Source organism: Sitophilus oryzae, unplaced genomic scaffold (assembly GCF_002938485.1).
Source record: "Sitophilus oryzae breed Bouriz unplaced genomic scaffold, Soryzae_2.0 scaffold_490_pilon_pilon, whole genome shotgun sequence".
NCBI classification, from domain to species: domain Eukaryota; kingdom Metazoa; phylum Arthropoda; class Insecta; order Coleoptera; family Curculionidae; genus Sitophilus; species Sitophilus oryzae.
In genome coordinates, this window is record NW_022147074.1 from 296,981 (window position 1) to 315,270 (window position 18,290).

At 32.3% G+C, this 18,290-nt stretch overlaps 1 protein-coding gene and 1 long non-coding RNA gene across 5 annotated transcripts in view; one reads left to right on the top strand and one right to left on the bottom strand.

The window, feature by feature from the left end:
* Nucleotides 1-18,290, top strand: part of LOC115886483 (bone morphogenetic protein receptor type-1B) — a 233,300-nt gene that overhangs the window by 185,918 nt on the left and 29,092 nt on the right. The window contains exon 1 of one of the 4 annotated variants that reach the window (XM_030905658.1): nt 9,873-9,903. The exons of the other annotated variants lie outside the window; for them this stretch is intronic. Coding sequence (XP_030761518.1) covers nt 9,888-9,903 — 16 coding nt within the window. The 5' untranslated portion in view covers nt 9,873-9,887. Of the gene's footprint in view, nt 1-9,872; nt 9,904-18,290 lie in introns of those variants that run through there. 4 annotated transcript variants of the gene reach the window in all.
* LOC115886485 overlaps nt 1-18,290 on the bottom strand; it is a 57,364-nt gene that overhangs the window by 7,288 nt on the left and 31,786 nt on the right. Inside the window, exons 4-5 of the long non-coding RNA XR_004050900.1 lie at nt 5,229-5,486; nt 2,246-2,457 (exon numbers count right to left, since the gene is read on the bottom strand). This is a non-coding gene — a long non-coding RNA (uncharacterized LOC115886485). The remainder of the gene's footprint in view (nt 1-2,245; nt 2,458-5,228; nt 5,487-18,290) is intronic.

Here is an 18,290-nt window from a genome sequence, read left to right on the forward strand (position 1 = left end):
CAAAAATTCGGGTATGTTCTATGGGAACGCTTAACTGGTGTGGACGGCTCTGCGAGCGAGCGAATGATTGCTTGCTCGCGCTCGACGCTGTTCCACGCCGTGTCGGTACATCAAAGAAAATTCACGCTATTGCATGTTCGGTTTGGACGGGGTTTTGTTTACCACGTTTGCGATCGAATATCAAAAATGGAATGGCCGAATGAAGTTGTTTTAGAACTAATAGAGGAGTACAAAAATCGCCAAGACCCGTAAGGCTATAGCTAGCCTTTCTCTAGGTGAAATTGCTTTTCGGTAATTCGTATCACTTTTCATTATTTTTATGTCAATTAAATCTAATAAGGTATTAAAATCTCTAAGTGACATCCGACAAAAGTTCTTAAATTTTCCAGAATCTTTTCTTTCAACATCGTTTAGTAAATTGTTACCACCATGAGAAACTCGATTTTTAAAAAGAGTTATGTTCCACCATCTCCTCTGCAGTCGTTTTCTCTTTTGACGTTTCAACAATTTATAAAATACAATGAAAGACGCACAAGCAATAAGTTTTTCGGACATTATGAACATGAAGTGCCACACACCGATCAACGCCGAACATACAAATAATCGCTAGGTCTGGACGGAAGCTGATCATGTGCTCGAGAGCAGCAGAAATCACGAGCGAATTTGAATAATTGTTTGCTCGCGCTCGTTACTGCTCGCTCATCTGGTCTGGACGCCCCTTTAGGTTACATACTCTAGTAGTAATTTTCTTGTTTAGCTTTTCAAAGTTTAATAACTTGAAGATTGAACCTTTCATATAGCCCACTGTTTAGTGGAAAGAACTACACATCTTTCCGGCTGTCGCACTGGTACAGAATAGTTTCTGCTGTTTCCTCTTCTGGTTGTATTGTTTATTGAATTTATTAAGCTGCTTAAAATTGATATTACCGTGGTCCTTTTGAAGTGAAACTTCTTTACGCGCGATGGGATTAAAAATTCAAGACTGGCACCATGACATTCTTGACACGACATGACCTTGACCATGCCTTGACGCACGAGCTAGCGAGAAAAAAAGTGGCGAGGATCGCGCAATCACCAAAAACATTTGATTTAAAGCTAAGAAAATCATTATAATCAACTTGATGCTGTACCTGGGTACAAATATCCTCTGGTTGTGTACTAGAAAGTAAATTGTTATGCACATTTTCATCGATAGGTTTGTAGCTTCTGAATAACGGTCTAGGTAAAGCATTTAGCTCATTTGCTGGCTCAGAATTAGAATTATTAGAGTTAAGCAACTCGCATTTTCATTGAAGAACATAGTCATATTTATTTCAAACCAATAATCAACGAGAATATTCGCATAATTTAACAAAATTACTGTATACCACTATAAATACAAATTGTTTGTTAGGTTCAAAATTCTTTTCTTAAATTTATTTAATAGTTAACATTATTTATTTAATAGTTAACAGCATTTGCATAAAAGTGTATTTTGGATTGTATTCAACAAAATTTGCAGGCTATTGAGGAAACAGAAAATGTACAGATTACAGAAATAAATTGAAAATAACATTTATATTAAAACAGCATTATATGTCACTGTTACAAACATGTCCTTCAATTCCTCCAATTTAATTGTGTTAGTAAGAAGTTAACTTCAAATATATGCACATAGAGCACACACATTTTTTATACCTAATAATAACCATCTTCTAATTCTTTATCCTTGTCTTTTAAGTTTGAAATACGTTGCATCCGGGAGAAGTGTTGAAATATAGGTACCTATTTATTTATCAATAAATAAGTGTTAAAGCAGTAATTACATTTAAAAAAATATAAGTAATTGTCATTGCAATTGAAATAGAATTTCTAAAACCGTTCCATTGGTGTAACATTACTAATTTTAACTGACAATTATTATATCGTAAAACTATTTATAAAAAATGTGTGGTAGGTAGCTTTCGCCGCACCGCGCTGTACGTTCGAAAAGCATAAAATCTAAACGATTCTACAGATGTTTAATCGAATAAATAATTTGTCATTCATGATTTGTTGTAAATGGCCGCAACGTATCCGGACACGATGAATGTGTTAATAAGAATTTGAATTGCAATAACACAGGGCCGCAATAGACTAATTTGTAACTTTTTTCTTTATAAATACATTCGGTATTCTTGCTATATTTGTCATAAAATAGTTTTGTCAAATTTAACATTATATAAAATTTTTAAAAAATTGAAATATTTAGTTTATGTATACTAACCAGGCAAAAAATAGGTATGTCTTCATGAAATCTGGTAGTTGCACTCATAGAGCAGAGCCAAAATATTTTTAGTACAGGAAACCATCATTCTACATGGGGGTTTCATTAATGTTGACTCTTGTGATGCCAGGACTACATCTTCATCTCTTTCTTTAGTTTCATTTTTGAGCTCCATTTTTTTTAATTCTTCATAATATGCTTATTAATAATATCTGTAAAATCAAGAAAAATATATGCTTTAAAACTAAATCTTATATAACTTAAGAATAATTAAAGCGTGGTAATTCAAAAGCGTCTAAGTGCCAAAAAGTTATTTTTGAGTTATTAAGGTTTTTGTTATAATACATAAAAAAAAACAAGTATATTGCGGTGAAAAGTACTTTAATAATCAGTATTAAGTGTTTGAAGCATAAAACACGTTAAAAGAATTACCAAATTCATAAAACAAAGAAACAGTCTAAGTTCAAAATTAACATAGATTCAAAAGCGTCTATGTTCCAACTAAACATACATCCAAAAAAATAAAACTGAACACGAACGTAGATTAAATTGCTACTTATTTTGATTTCTTGGTATCATCAATCAAAGTTTCCCAATAACTTAAATATTTTAAAGGTATATAGTCTAGCATATCTTCAAAATTTTTAATTTTTTCAGCAGAGATTCGATTCTTGCATTCTAGGAGAGGGAGGGAGATTTCCTAAAATATCCTGTATCCTTTTTCCCTGCTTGAAAACATTACACTCAGTCCATGCTTCCAGCTCACTGAAAGATTTCTTAATTTTCACCATTTTCAGATTTTCCTTATTAACCATAATCCAGGAAACCTGAGATATTTTTAACTTCGTTGTGTTCAGCATTTCGTCGGCAAGTTTCTGAATGTCTTTACAGTCCTCAGATTGCATCGTAAAAGCTTTAAAAGGATTCTTGTGACATGCATTCTTTATCATATCTTTTATATTATCAGGTGTGAAAGCTTTTGTTACTCTTTTTCGCTTTTCGATTTGAGCGAAGTCACGATCACAAGGGAGGTATGTGTGACCAGAAACTAAGAATTTTGGTTCAACTTGCTCATATACTCCCATAGCCACCAAATACATTAACAATAAGAGCATTATTTTATTTTTATTTTGACCAATGCAATTATTGTCACTCCATATGATTAACTTTTTAGAAAAAAAAATCATTACAGCAATGTGTAATGAATTGGCACTTAGACGGTTTTTCCCTATAATTGCTTACTCAACTTGGACGTCGCGCCATCTTTTAGCCGAGTATTTAACGTTAAAATAGCAGTATGGGACTTAGACTGTTTTGTACGTTATAGGCCCTGGAACATAGATTACAAAATTAATGAAATCTTAAATTCGATCAATTTGGCACTTAGACGCTTTTGAATTTCCACGCTTCAATTTATTTTATGTATTATGTAAGAACATGTATAATCAAAAAGTTACAAATTGAAAAACATTTTCGCTAGTGAAATAAAAAAGTGTGTTTTTATTTGAAAAAAATGATTTATGTTAATTTTTTAATCGCTCAATTCCATGACAGCTACAGCCAATAGTGTGCCAATATTATATGACATTCAAACAATTTAATTTTTGAAACAGATAGCCACATGTCTTCTCTTTATGTCACAGTGACTGTGGTAGTCACTCAATCAATTTGACGTTTAGGTTATACAAATTTTTTGACAGGCAGTTTGTTTCGTCCAAATATGTTTTTTTTCTTAGAAACGGTTAATGTTAGCTATAGAGTGTTTGATATCAAAATTCATAACATTTTACGGAGAATTGAAGTGTGTAATAAAAAATGGGGATACCCATTTAAAATAAGAAAGTTGCCGTCATATTAAGAATACTTTTGATCAATAGATCTGGTTTGAAACAATGATTGCAAAAAATCTCCGATATAGATATTCTAGTTCTCTAGAAACTTCTTATGCATGCTCAGCCTGGGACTCCCTGTAAACATTGTTGATTCTGTTGATTATAATGCCGTATTTATGTAATTTGATAAACAAGTAAATAATTTCGTACTTAAGTAGAAAAATGTTATATTACACATAAAATATAGCATTTTATAATAAACAGTTCACTATCTTAAATAAAATCATCGTTTTTTTAATTGTGTAGCTTTTGTAGAGGAACATCGTCTTATTAAATCTACAGCTATGATTTTCTATCATCTACCAAGATCGCGTTTGGGTAATTTATTTGGCGTAACGAAAGTAATGAGTAATAAATGCTTGAGTTTTTACGTCAGTTTTGTATTTAATGATAGCAGCTCAAAAATATACATGAACTAATTGATGTTAGTCAATCATATCCGCCGTATATTTATCATACTTTTCTCGTGAACGTACTAAAATAACTGTTTACGTACATTCGACGGGTTTTTAACTATTAGGTACATTCAGTTTTACCTGATGTCTATTAATTCTGAATAAGACGCTTTAAAGCAAAACACTAAAAATATTTCATTTTACTCATGACCTCGAATCGTTAATTTTACCTATTATTATTACTTTCGTGACATTTTCAGTTAAATTATATCTAGTGCCAATCCTGCGTTCTAATGTTATGCAAAATGACTAAGAAACACCTGCCTGCACAGCTGTACTATATATTTCGATTTTCCGTAATACTCATCATGTTTTCCACCTTTTTACAGTTGTAATAATTATGCAACTAAACGCATTCGTAACACTGCGTCTTGATTATGACCTACACTTAATAATGGTACGATTGTTATCTCGTTCTATTATATCCCTACCTCTAACTAAGAAACTATTCTTTAAATACACACTTTGAAACTAAAGCGATAATAATTTATGTATAACATTGAATTTTTTCTCTCTATTTCTTTCTCTATTTCACTATTTCTTCAAAATATTTTGATACAAAAAGTGCCATCAGCTTATTTTGTTATAGCAGAGCCTATTCATACCCAACATAAGCATGTAAATCTGTGTACATACCTATAAATGCGCTTATCTTGTTCTGAGCTCAAGTCAAATCAACTGGCTGTGTAATGAATAGGTTGTGGTTATAGTTTAGTATTTTTCTACCTGGGAGTTTTGTAGTGGATACAATTTTCAAAATGTCAATTGCTCACAAAAGGTAGGTCAATCTTTGCCAGATAAAAGTCCAGCTTCTTACACCCCACTGCCTTTATAATATTTATCTTCATTGTTGTAGTGGTGTCAGCTTAGATCCAGATTAAATTGTTGATGTTCCTGAAAAATGAATTAACAGCCATTAATGTTTAATCAAATAATCTTTGATTATCGACATAACTTTGCAGGTAATGTTATCACACCAAACTTATGGTTAATCAAGCATACCTACAAGGATAGGAGTATTTGGGCCGAAAACTAAATCCTCTTTTAAGCAGCATCTACGCTATCGAAAGATGCGTAGAACTTGTCTTAGATAGGAACTATCGGAAACAAAAAATATCTTAAATAATACCATCTTATCTGGTAGTCAAGCGGCCTTAAGAGCTGAACAAATTAGGCAAGACAAATAAAGTCCTCCTACTCTGGGTGCCTACCAAGGGATAGAAAGTAATGAAAAAGCAAATGATCCAGCTTCCAGCTAGAAAATCTCCACTATCTGAACCAGGTCAGTTCTGCTTCCCAAGTGGAAATCAACTTAAATCAGAACTCAGGAACCTGGAAGACTCCATCCGTAACCTGGAATGGAAACCCACCACCGGTCTAAGATACTCTGGGTTTTTAATAGGCTACTGTCTCCTCAATGAACACTTCAGTAGATTGAAGCTAAGAAACAACGGCGAATGCAGATTCTGTCGGGAAAATAGGGAAACTCCAGAACACCTTAGACGACATGCCATAAACTTTGATACGACTGATATCGCAGATGGAGAACTAACCTTTGTAAAACCGTCTCAGATACTGGCTTTTCAAAACCATGAGACTGTATGATGAGTTATAACTTAAGAAAGATCACAATAAACCTACAACCTGCAACACAGAGATTTATCTCATACATCAATTACATAATAGGTATGTTCTCTGATTTTCTATTTTTTACAAACACATTTCCTAGAAACAAAGCCTGCCCTGTATCGTTCCCAACACATGCAAAGTGGCCGCGACACACCTGTGAACGCAGCTGCACCAGATTTTGATTTTTCCCCAAGACGCATCATAGAATTCCGTTTGAGCGGCAATTCCCCGCTCGTCCACTGCGTCGGCATCGCAACAGATAACGAATTTCTTTGAAATTAATCAGCCACCTATTAGAAAACGCATTAAACACATCGAAGTGTATCATGGCAGCGTTAATCGATTCGATCAATCTTGCCAGTTGGCCTTAGGGATTTACTAACTTTCGAGAAAATCGATATTGTAGATCGTGCTCTAGTTACTTTGTTTTGTTTAGGTATTATGTGAAAAAATTTGACTCTAAAAGGTACCCCAAGCTTTTTATGAACCTTGTATCTCTTTCGAAACCGTTCTTCAATGTACTGAACAGGCATTGACTGATAACTGATGTTAACCGAATTTACCGAAGTTCAGAAGCTTTTTTTTAGTTCACAAGACTCAGACTTATGAACTTGCTATCTTTCGAGAGAATCAATAATTTAGTTTGCTTAGATCTTGTGTAAAAAAATCTGACCTAAAATTGTTCAGGCTTTTTTATAAAACATATTTTTGGAGACTATCTTGCTCAAAACACTGTGCTCACAGTTACTTTTTCTAAGATCATGACCCACTGCCTCTCCTTTACTTACTAAAGCTCAAGTTTGCAAAATAAATTTCACAAAATTTAACGTTTATGGTTCTTAAAGAATATGTTGTTAAATCAGTATTATTTAACACCTTACCGTGTAAAGAAGAAATTAAAAAAGAAAAGGTAAAGTCTGAATCAGTTACCGGTTTTTTAAATAATCGATACTACAATATATCGATTCAGATAAAGCATCTCTATATAAATCTAGTATAGAATAGTTTGCCGTTTCAGTAAATGCGGTTTTTAGATGCTCTTCCGCAAAGTAACAGTACGGATTTTAGGAATGCCAACGGAATTGTTTAGTTTGAGATTGTATCGTGATGTTTACACACACTCTTTCAAGAAATTAATCGAAATAAAGTTATAACATAGCCCAACAGAATTAAATTGTAGTTTTAAATAAAATTTAACAGAACAGGATTTAAAACAAATGTTATTTTCAAGTATATTCCTTGATGTTCCAAGTGTATGATAAAATGTATTTATTTACATGCATATTAATTTTTTGTTGTTGCATTGTCATGGGGTGTTGCAGATTCTGTGGGGAAAATGGGAAAATTGGTGTGACTGATATCGGAGATGGAGACCTAATATCTGTAAAGGAGTCTCAGATACTGGCTTTTGTCAAAGCCCTGAGACTGTATGATGCCTGGAATTCACAAAGGAAAAGAGCACGGCAGAGAAAACCTCGATCACTATTCCAAAGAATACAACTATGCTGTTCTGAACTTTAATAAAGAAAATAATAATATAAATACTGTTCTCATATCAAAGTTTGTAGTTTAATACATTCAAAACATGCCACATTTATTAAATTCAAAACTGAGGAGGTCTTTGTTAGTTGGCTGGTTATATGAATACACTCATCAAGGCCCTTATTGTCACACTAATTTATACTAAACCAAAAACATCGACAGGAACAGTCAGTATTAGGAACAGACTGATTGCATTCCGATACTTTTAAAATAGAAATTATTAACAGCATAAATCGAATCTATTAAATACATACACATGTTATAATAATAACTCAGAAAAAAGTCAGGTAAAACTAATAAGGAAAATATTAAGCACAGAATATTACAACAGAGAAATAAAATATATACTTTAGGTAACACTAGTTTAATAGTGAAAAACATTTACCTACCTTTAATAATTCTTTGTCACAATCACCAAAACTTACAAACCAAAACAACATCAATGCGTCTCGAACCGTAGTCTAAAAGCTATTACGTAACACCTATAAATTCTGTTCAATATCTGATTTTCCTCCCAATAGTTTTTGTATAAATATTTTAAAAATCAATAACTATTTATGTATACAGAGTGTCTTAAAACTGACTCTTTTGGGTTTAAAGAAATATGTTTACTTTGGGTCTGGTCCACTTTAGGTACGTCAAAATTTTAAATTTTTTTATACAGAATTGAGAAGAGGAACACTTATAATGACATTTTCTAACAAAAAAAGTGCGGATCGTCCATAAATAACACCAAAAACAAACCCCCCAAAAAGAATGTTGTAACCAATGCAATCAAAACTCAGTTACGGCGGACGTTTTTACCATTGTGATCCTCTTCTCAACCTTTAACACAGATCAAAATATAATATCTATTCTTATCTTAATATCGCTACCGCTATTTTTCAAAATTAATAGGAAAGTATAAATAAAACAAAATTCCGATTTTCAATATTTCATTGTTACCGCCAGCGATATACGCAGACGCGAGCAAAAGACAAATAAACCTAAATCTGCGTCTTCCTTGTCACTCTTATTAAACTTAATAAGGAAAGCTATATTCTAACCTCAAAAAATAAATAATTTTATTGCAGAAATCTCAAACATTTAGCCGAGTATCCGTACAATCCGTACTTAAAACGTTAAAACATTAATTGTAGAATATATTAATATCAAATTTATATCAATAACTTCAAGATTGACGACCTACCTAAAGTGGACCATCACCTTTATTTTTAAATAGGTCGGTCATCTCAACCTTTAATTTCTTTAATACATCTAGCCATCAAATATGTATTAAAAATAAAAACGCACTATAGACAGACATTTACAGGAAGTCAGCTACTCGTAATCGTTTGTTTAAGCATCAATGGAGGTCTCTGGCCAATAAATATTTAAATTCCGTCAAATTTCGATGTTAAATAATGCGTAAGTAATTTTTGAATAGGAAGAAATCGTACGTTCCACACGTTATAAACCCGTCCTGATGTTTATTCATACCGTTAACGTTAGCTTCGTTAGAATTATGGTTTTATTTTATTCGTCATTTCAATATTTGTCCATCATTCTCGTTAATATGGTCACTTTATTTTGACTTTATGGTAATAATCCTTCGAAAAAATTAATATGCCCTGCTTAAAAATACGTAGAATTTAAATATAGTTGAATAAATATCATAACATTTTTTTTAACTGGCATTTGTTAATGCGTCGTACGTATAGTAATTTTTTTATTCCGCGTTTTCTCTAAAAATATTAATATACCGTTCCAAAAAAATGAGTGGAATTTGAATATACTTAGTGAATAAATATCAAACATTTTTTCTGTATATATATATATATATATATATATATATATATATATATATATATATATATATATATATATATATATATATATATATATATATATATATATATATATATATATATATATATATATATATATATATATATATATATATATATATATATATATATATATATATATATATATATATATTATATATATATATATATATATATATATATATATATATATATATATATATATTATTAACAGACACTTTTGTTAATGTGTTTCATGTGTACTAATTTTTTTTCTTTCTTTACAGGTTAGTATTACAAATTGAAACGACACGACGTTATGATATATCCAAAGGGTAAGAACTTTGATCTTCAAATTATGTATTTCGGTATGCTTAGAGTAACAAGGGGACTAAGAATTTGGGAATTTTCTTAATGAATGTTTGTTTTTGCTACAATAATACACATATACATACATAGTATATATTTTCTCAATTTATATTGTTTTTACTCTAGTATGGTCTGAAGATATATAATTATGTTATCGAAATTTTGCTTTTTTTAGGGTTCCCTACCCAAACGGAAACCCTATTACTAAGACTTCGCTGTCCGTCCGTCTGTCACAAAGGTCTATCTTATGAACTGTTATAGCTAGACAGTTGAAATGTTCACAGATAATGTATCTATGTTGCCGCTATAAGAACAAATACTAAAAACAGAATTAAATAAATGTTTATAAATAAAAAAGTACTTTCACTAAACAGTATCTTTTAAGTAAGAATTTTACATAGAATCTTTCAAGTCCTCGGTGGCCGCATGGTTAAAGCGTTAGGACTTTACGCTGCTATGACGTTGGAGCCGTAGTAAGGCAGGTTCGAATCCTAGTCAAGGCGACATTTTTTTAATCGTTTTTTTTTTAAAGAAAAAAAACTAAGTTTCTGTTACATGTTTACATAATATGTTAAGGCATGATACACCATCAATAGCTAAATGATTTTTTTTTTATTTTCATATAAGTAATGCACATTAATGAAACGTTTTTTTTTTCTATTAAGTTACCCTAGTTAACCAAAATAGGTAAAAATAAATATGATTTATAATTAATAGAAATTGTGTACCCAAATTCAAGATTTTGAAAAATAGAAAAAGTATGTCATTGGTATAATAGATATTTTATTAACTCTAAAAATATTTTATTTATGAAGGTATAAAGTGTAAATTGATTTAAATTAGCTTCAAGCAAAATACAATAACAGAATAAAAACCTAAATTCAATAAAAAACTGGATCCTAAAAATAAAAACTATTGATATTTCTCACAGAATTAAAAACAAGAAAAAAAAGAATTCAAAATACTAAAAAAACTGTAATGAAATAGATATATTTTATTTCGTCACCAGGGGTTCCCATCTATGTTACGAAGTATCAACAAGAGAAAAACTTGAATTGATTTATGTAGAACTATGTGTGTTTGTTAGTTTATTACTCTGAGGTACTACTAAATGTCATACACTCACGTATATAATTTTAAACTAATTGATATTATCCATTAATTTGAAAATTTCCCATAGACGGTATTTCGTAATCGTTTTTGTTTTATTAGAGCTGTAAATATTTGTTTAATTGGAGATGCGAATTATTGTAAACAATTGTTTGATTATTTAATTACTACGATATACTAGAGTGTATTTATGTATAGTGTATTTACGTCCAAGATAAAACGCATTTTGTATTTAATAGGTCGTGGTTTAATAGGTCGTGACGATCTATTAATACCTGGCGTTTCAATATCTATTACAAATTAAGATGTTTCTAAGCAACATCGAAGTGATCGGTTTTATTTATTAGCTCGTTTATTTTATTATCATCTTCTTTGAATTACAACTCTATGTCGAAGTTGTAAATAACATGATATATTTTAAATAAAGTATATATTATAATATACTAGAGTGATATTCTAATAAATAACACAACACTGATCAGAAATCAACTGAAGTATTAAGTTAGAAGAATGGGACTCTATCGACAACAAAGTGTCTTGTCTCTGGGAAATAGGACAGAAACAGGACACTCAAAGATGGGAAATCCTATCGGGGGACCTCTACTCCAAATGAGATCGGACCAAATGACCCCTCTTTATCACTACCACAAACCATTCGAGGTGAACAAAATGGATCGAGGACAGATATAACATTCCTTTAGGATGGACCTGGTATAGAGACGGGTCAAAGACCGCTGAAGGAACATGAGCTAGATTATTTGGGGAAAGACTAAGGGTAAGTTTATCTTTTCGCCATTCTACTCTGTGCGAGAGAAAACAATAGAAGAGCTTATTCAGATAAGCTCATCAATATATGCTCAGACAGTCAGGCGGCACTTGGGGCGCTTATGAGCCCAAAGGTATCGTCGAAACTCGTCTGGGAATGCCTAGGTGAACTGGAAGCTCTGGCTCGAAGAAACAGAATTAAATTATTCTGGGTGCCGGGCCACAGCGGCATCCAAGGCAACGAAAAAGCCGATGAGGTAGCTAGGGAAGGATCATCGGCATCTTATCTTGGTCCAGAGCCAGTACTGGGAATACCCAAATGTATGGCCCGTAGTGCACTAAAACCCTGGATCAGGGAAAAGCAGAATGTCCAATGGAGAAACAGACAGGGGCACAGGCACAGCAACGCTTTTATCCAAGGACCTAGCTCTAAAACCGCAAAAGAACTGCTAATGCTTAGCAGGAATAAATTGCGGATTACAACAGGCCTCTTGACAGGAAATATGGCTGTCAAGTGTTACCTGAACAAGCTCAACCTGTATCAAGTAAGTCTTTGCTGCAAGACTCTGCTAAGACTCTGCGATAAAGATCCTGAAACAGCGGAGCACATAATATGTCACTGCGAGGCTCTGGATCGCAAGCGACACTCTTTATTTGGGAAAGCCAGGCTAGAACCGGAGGAACTATGCTCCCATCCTATCAAGGACCTGCATAAGTTAGCGCAGGGCACAGGGATAGGAGAATGGGTGCAGATATAGAAAGGGGACAAACACAACAGGCCTCACAGGTCGCAGTGTTTCCGGCAGAGGATGGCCCCTTATTGTGAAAAAAAAAGTTAGCAGAATGGAAGCAACTCAATCATATTCAAATTTAGAATGTTACTTTAGACTAGACTAGTGTGTATTACTAGTCATGACCTATGCATGCGAAACCTGGACACTTAAAACGGACATTATATGGAAACTGCAAGTCGCACAACGCTCAATGGAACGAAATATGCTGGGAATAATCAAAAAAGACCCTATAAGAATAGAGTGGATACAATAAAAGACCCAGATAATAGATGTCATCCACAGAATCAAATCACATTGGGGAGGAAACCTGGGCAAGAAGGACGGACAACAGATGGACCAAAAAAATACAGCAGGGTGCCCAAGAGACCTAGAAGATCAAACCTGAGATTGGACCATAATATTAGAAAATTAGTAGAGATAACTTGGGCCCGCATAGCCAACTATAGACAACAATGGGCTCAACTACAAAGAGAGTATCTAAATATGTGAGGGAGGCTACACCATAATTGGAAATGGTTGAATAAGCTGAAAATGATGATGATATAGAAAATACTTTTATATTTTTTAGATTTCTGTTTCGGTCGCGAAATACCTTAATTTTTTTTAAGAAAAATTATTTTAATTAATTATTTAATAATAATGCATGGAATAGCATGCATTTTGGTCAAAATAATTCCACTAACTGTCTTATTTCAAACAATTTCAACATCAGTATATATGTAGTCGGTGATTAATGAAACTTTTGTTTGAAAACGAGGCATTATTTAGCTTCGGCTGATTTGCGATTAAACATTTTAACTGACTCGTGCATACGATAAATTATTTTCAGAATTTTCCACGAATGGAGATTGCACTAACTCATCAACATACAATAACGTTATAAAGAGAAAAAAGGTCTCGTTTTTGCGTATTATAAAGGTGTACATGTGACAAGTTGTTTGTTATTGCATGTTTTTGCCAACTATTTTTTCATCCATAAAAACGATAGTAACCAAAATAGTAAATTAAATTTTTTTTATAAATTCATAAACTTGCTATTAAATATCGTTATTCTGGTTAATAAAAATAACTTTCTTTCGTACATTTAACTTATAAAGATCATTTATAATCGTTCTTTTTCAGCCATATGGTATGCCCCCATAACATTTTCCACCAACCTGATTCCGCTATTCTACCTGTTCGATTTGTTACGGATTTTTTTACATAACAAGGCGATAGTAAATAACTCAAAGTAATAGTTGGTTGGCATTTAACATTATTAACAGTGTTTTATACTTCCCTAGCCGGCATTATAAAAAGAACAATATAATTCAGTCACAGATTAGAAGCTATATTTTTAAATAATTCTTAATTTGAGAAAACTAGTAAAAAATAGTTTAACTACGTCATAAAAGGGACCTTTGAAAATTGTTTAAAATTAAATAAGTTTTATAGAAAAATCTTGAAAAAAGCATCAGTATTTTTGCTACTGCATCGATATCTAATGCACAGAATCCAAACAAAAAAATTCAAAACAAAAATACACTTAGATCCATTTTGACCAAGACAGAACAAACAAAAAGTAAAATATACAAAAGACGTTGCAAATGTGATAAATTTTATATTTGTGAAACATCTATATTTTTAAATGTTCGAATTAAAAAACATCGAGTTTAAAAAAATTAGATTTTCGTAAATCTAAAATTTGTCAACATTCAGAGGACACAGCCCACAATGTAAACTTTAACAATGCAAAAACTATATAATGAAAAAACCAAGAGTACCTAAAATTCAGAAAAATAAAGAAAGTGTTTTTGTAATCCAATGAAATATTAAAACATGTATTGTTTCATAATATACAGAAATTTTAAGCTTTTTAGAGTTACCGCATTGGGTATAACTGTCATCAAGTAGTAATTGTCAATTTATCAGAACTTCAATGGTTCAATATACTGAAGTAGTAGTAGTTACTACATTTAGATATTTTAAATTTAGTTATTTTTGACTGACTATGTGGCAAATATACTCCGTAAAGCGTTAAGCTTTTTTGTTGGTAGTAAATAGATGTAGATTGTATGGAAGGAAGAAGATGATACCGCAACATTATAGATCTATTGTGTGTCCCTTTCTTGAGTTCTAATGCATCATACTGTCTCAGGGATTTGACAAAAGCCAGTAGATGAAATGGTTTTACAGAGAGTAGTTCTCCATCTCCGATATCAGTAGTACCAAAGTTTATGACACGAATGGTTGTCGTCTCGGCGCACTCAGTGATGAGGTGTTCTGGTGTTTCCCCATTTCCCCTACAGAATCTGCATTGACCGTTGTTTCTTAGCTTCAATCTACTGAGGTGTTCATTGAGGAGACAGTGTCCTATTAAAAACCCCGTGGCAATCCGAAGATTCTTCTTTCTTGAATGAAGGAAAATCTTTGATTTTTCTCGGTCGTAAGTCCTAAGAAACTTCTTCTTAAAGCGTCTTAAACCATTGCATGATTCCTATTCCAGGTTCTTGAGTTGCGCTTTGAATTGGTTTCCACTTAAGCAGCAGAACGGTTCTGGCCCAGTTAGTGGAGTGTTTGCTCCTTTTCTAGCTAGATCGTTTACTTTCTCATTACCTTCTATCTCTTGGTGGGTTGGTACCCCGAGTAGGGAAAACTTTATTTTCTTTGCCTAATTTGTTCAGCTTCTCTAGGCATTCTTTGACGAACTTCCTTTTTTGTTGGTTAAGCAAATTTGTGTTACTAATAACAAGCCACTGACCAACTGGCTTCCATTTGGATTCTACACAGCTGAATTTTCGAAAAAAAATACTTAAGTGCCTATTGATTTTTTTAAATCTGTATTTTAGTAGCGATATACCCGGGCAGTTTTGTAGGCTAGTTCGAATTAAATGTTTAAAATACGGAATTCCTTTCAGTGTCGATAGAGCGGCCTTGCAAACGCATCGACATTTGATATTTTATTCGACCTATAGCGGAATTGAAACCGCGTTGAATTAAAAGCGAATTGGGCCTGGGAAAAGTGCAACACATTGTGTTAGATAATCAATCGGCGACTGAATTGCCGCGTTGCATTCCGATAAAAGCAAGGTCGTTTGCGTATGCAAATCGGCAACAGCGGGATTCGAGGAACACGCTTACGACGACGTCGATTGTTAGATCCGCTACAACGTTGTACGGAAATTAATTTATTGTTCTAGTTAAATTCATTGATAAAAAACACATTTGGTAAAATTATTCAGTAACTCAGTACCTTTTAGAGCGTCTTTTTCTGGCGCTGCACAACCTTAAGAGTCCATTTTACTAGTCTGAAAAAGTAGCAAAATAAGCGTTCGGCATTTAACGTTTCATGTAAAACTGGCTGGGTATTTTTACACAAATGGAGAGAGAAATTAAAGATACAGGATTATACTATATCCGTATTGTAGCACATTTTTAGACAACTTCTTTATTTTTAAGATTTTCATCAACAAAATATTCCTTATGTTTGGACTAAATTTTCTCGAAAATAAAGACATCATTTAAAAAGTTTTATGTTCTATTACAGTGACATAATATAATTTTTGTCATACGCTCCCAAAAACAGCTATTTTACGGACTCATTTCAGTCCGTAAAATGTTTCTTTTTCGGCCTAGGCCGTAAAGGTCGTCATGGCAACCTTTATGGACTAAAATGTCTAAATTCGTTATTTGGTTGTTTTATTTTGTCATTCGAAATTTGTCACAAAATCACATAAAATTATACATATATTTATAATTAAATTATTAAATACTAACAATATCAAAAGCTAAGTTATTTGTTTAAAGTAAGTACCTAGGTACTTACTTTTCGTGGAAATAATTTAGCAATACATCTTCATTTACAACGAATACGCCATTTTGTCTTTCCATTCATTAAAAACATCATATTCTTTCTGGTAAATGGCACGAGACTTCACAGGAAGTAAATCCAACACGATTTCTTTGGCCTTATTAGCAATATGTTCGGGATTTTGGAACATTTTAAAATTGTTGATGAATTTGTGTGATTTTGTGACAAATTTCGAATGACATGTCAAAATGCGATGAAATAAACAAACTCGTTACTAAGATATGAATTTATAAGCCAACTTTTTCAAACATTATAATTTCAAATATGGAAAATTTGCAAATATGCGTTCTAAAAAACTGTAAAAAGCGTATGACAAAAAATAGTGTATGTAACACGTACCTAAATTATGTTTTTTAGGACTCATCTACTATTTCGGACTCGGCTAACGCCTCGTCCGCAAACAGTAATGATTCGTCCTAAAAAACATCATTTTAGGTACTAGTTACATAAATAGCTATTATATGGTTTTGTAACAAATTGCTCGCTATTTTATGGCAAATGCTGAAGCTCTGCAAACCTTAATCAAGCCTTAATCAAAGCACGTGTGTTTGGAATTTTGGGTGTGGCTTAACACGACAGGATCGGGCTAAGCCTTAGGCAGATTTCTGAAATATAATATACCGGATGTGTCTCAAAAGTGGCTCACCGCCTATAACTTTTTTATTTTTTCAGTTAAAAAACGAGATTTGGTATGTTAGTATACGACATAAATTAGGATTGATTGACGTATTCAATTGTTTTCGGTGACTTCCATTTTCACCCGGTATATTTACCCCTAACCTAACCTAACCTAACAGTACAGAGTACAGCGTAATAGACTATTAAAAAAAATGCTAATCGCGAGCTGCAAGTGCACAGATTACGTGTGCTCACGAACCAGCTTAAAAAATCAAACGTCGTGAGCTAAAGGATCTTATTTTATTTAAAAAACGAAACAATTAAATCGTGCTTTAGTTAATTTTTGTTTTTATGGCTAAAAAATTGATAGGAACACACGCAATAACAATCAACATGCAAGCATACACCTTTTAATACGCAAAAACGGGATTTTTTTCCTCTTTATAACGTTATTGTATGTTGATGAGTTAATGCATTCGTGAAAATTCTGAAAATAATTTATCGTATGCACGCGTCAGTTAAAATGTTTAATCCCAAATCAACCAAAACTAAATAATGCCTACTTAGTTTTCAAACAAAAGTTTCATAAATCAACGACTACAAATATACTGCCGTTGAAATTGTTTGGAATAAAGCATTTAGTGGAATTATTTTGACAAAAATGGATGCAGTTCCAAGAATTCGGAAAATGCAGTCTGTAGATACTGTTGAAGTTTCCTAAGTAGAATCTGAAGGTTCAAGGGAAAATTCCGAAAATAGAATTCAATGCAAATATAATTTTTAAACTGAAATTATTCACAGCATAAATCGAATCCAAATACTTACACACGTTATATAATTCTCAGATGAAATAAACAAGGAAAAACTTTAGCACAGAATATTACAACAGGAAAATAAAATATTTGCTTTAGTTAACACGATTTAAATAATGAGGAAACATTTACTTTACCTTTAAATACATTCTTCGTCACAATAACCAAAACTTACAAACCAAAATAACATCAAACCGTCTTGAACGGTAGTCTAAAAGCTATTACCTAACACCTATCGTTGTCCGATATCCCTCTCACTAGTTTGAGTATATACATTTTAAAAATCGATAATGATTTATGTATACAGAGTGTCTGAAAACGGAATGTTTGGATTTAAAGAAATATATGTTTATTTTTTTATATTTTAAACAAATTTAAAACAAAAATAAACTTTATGTTCCGAG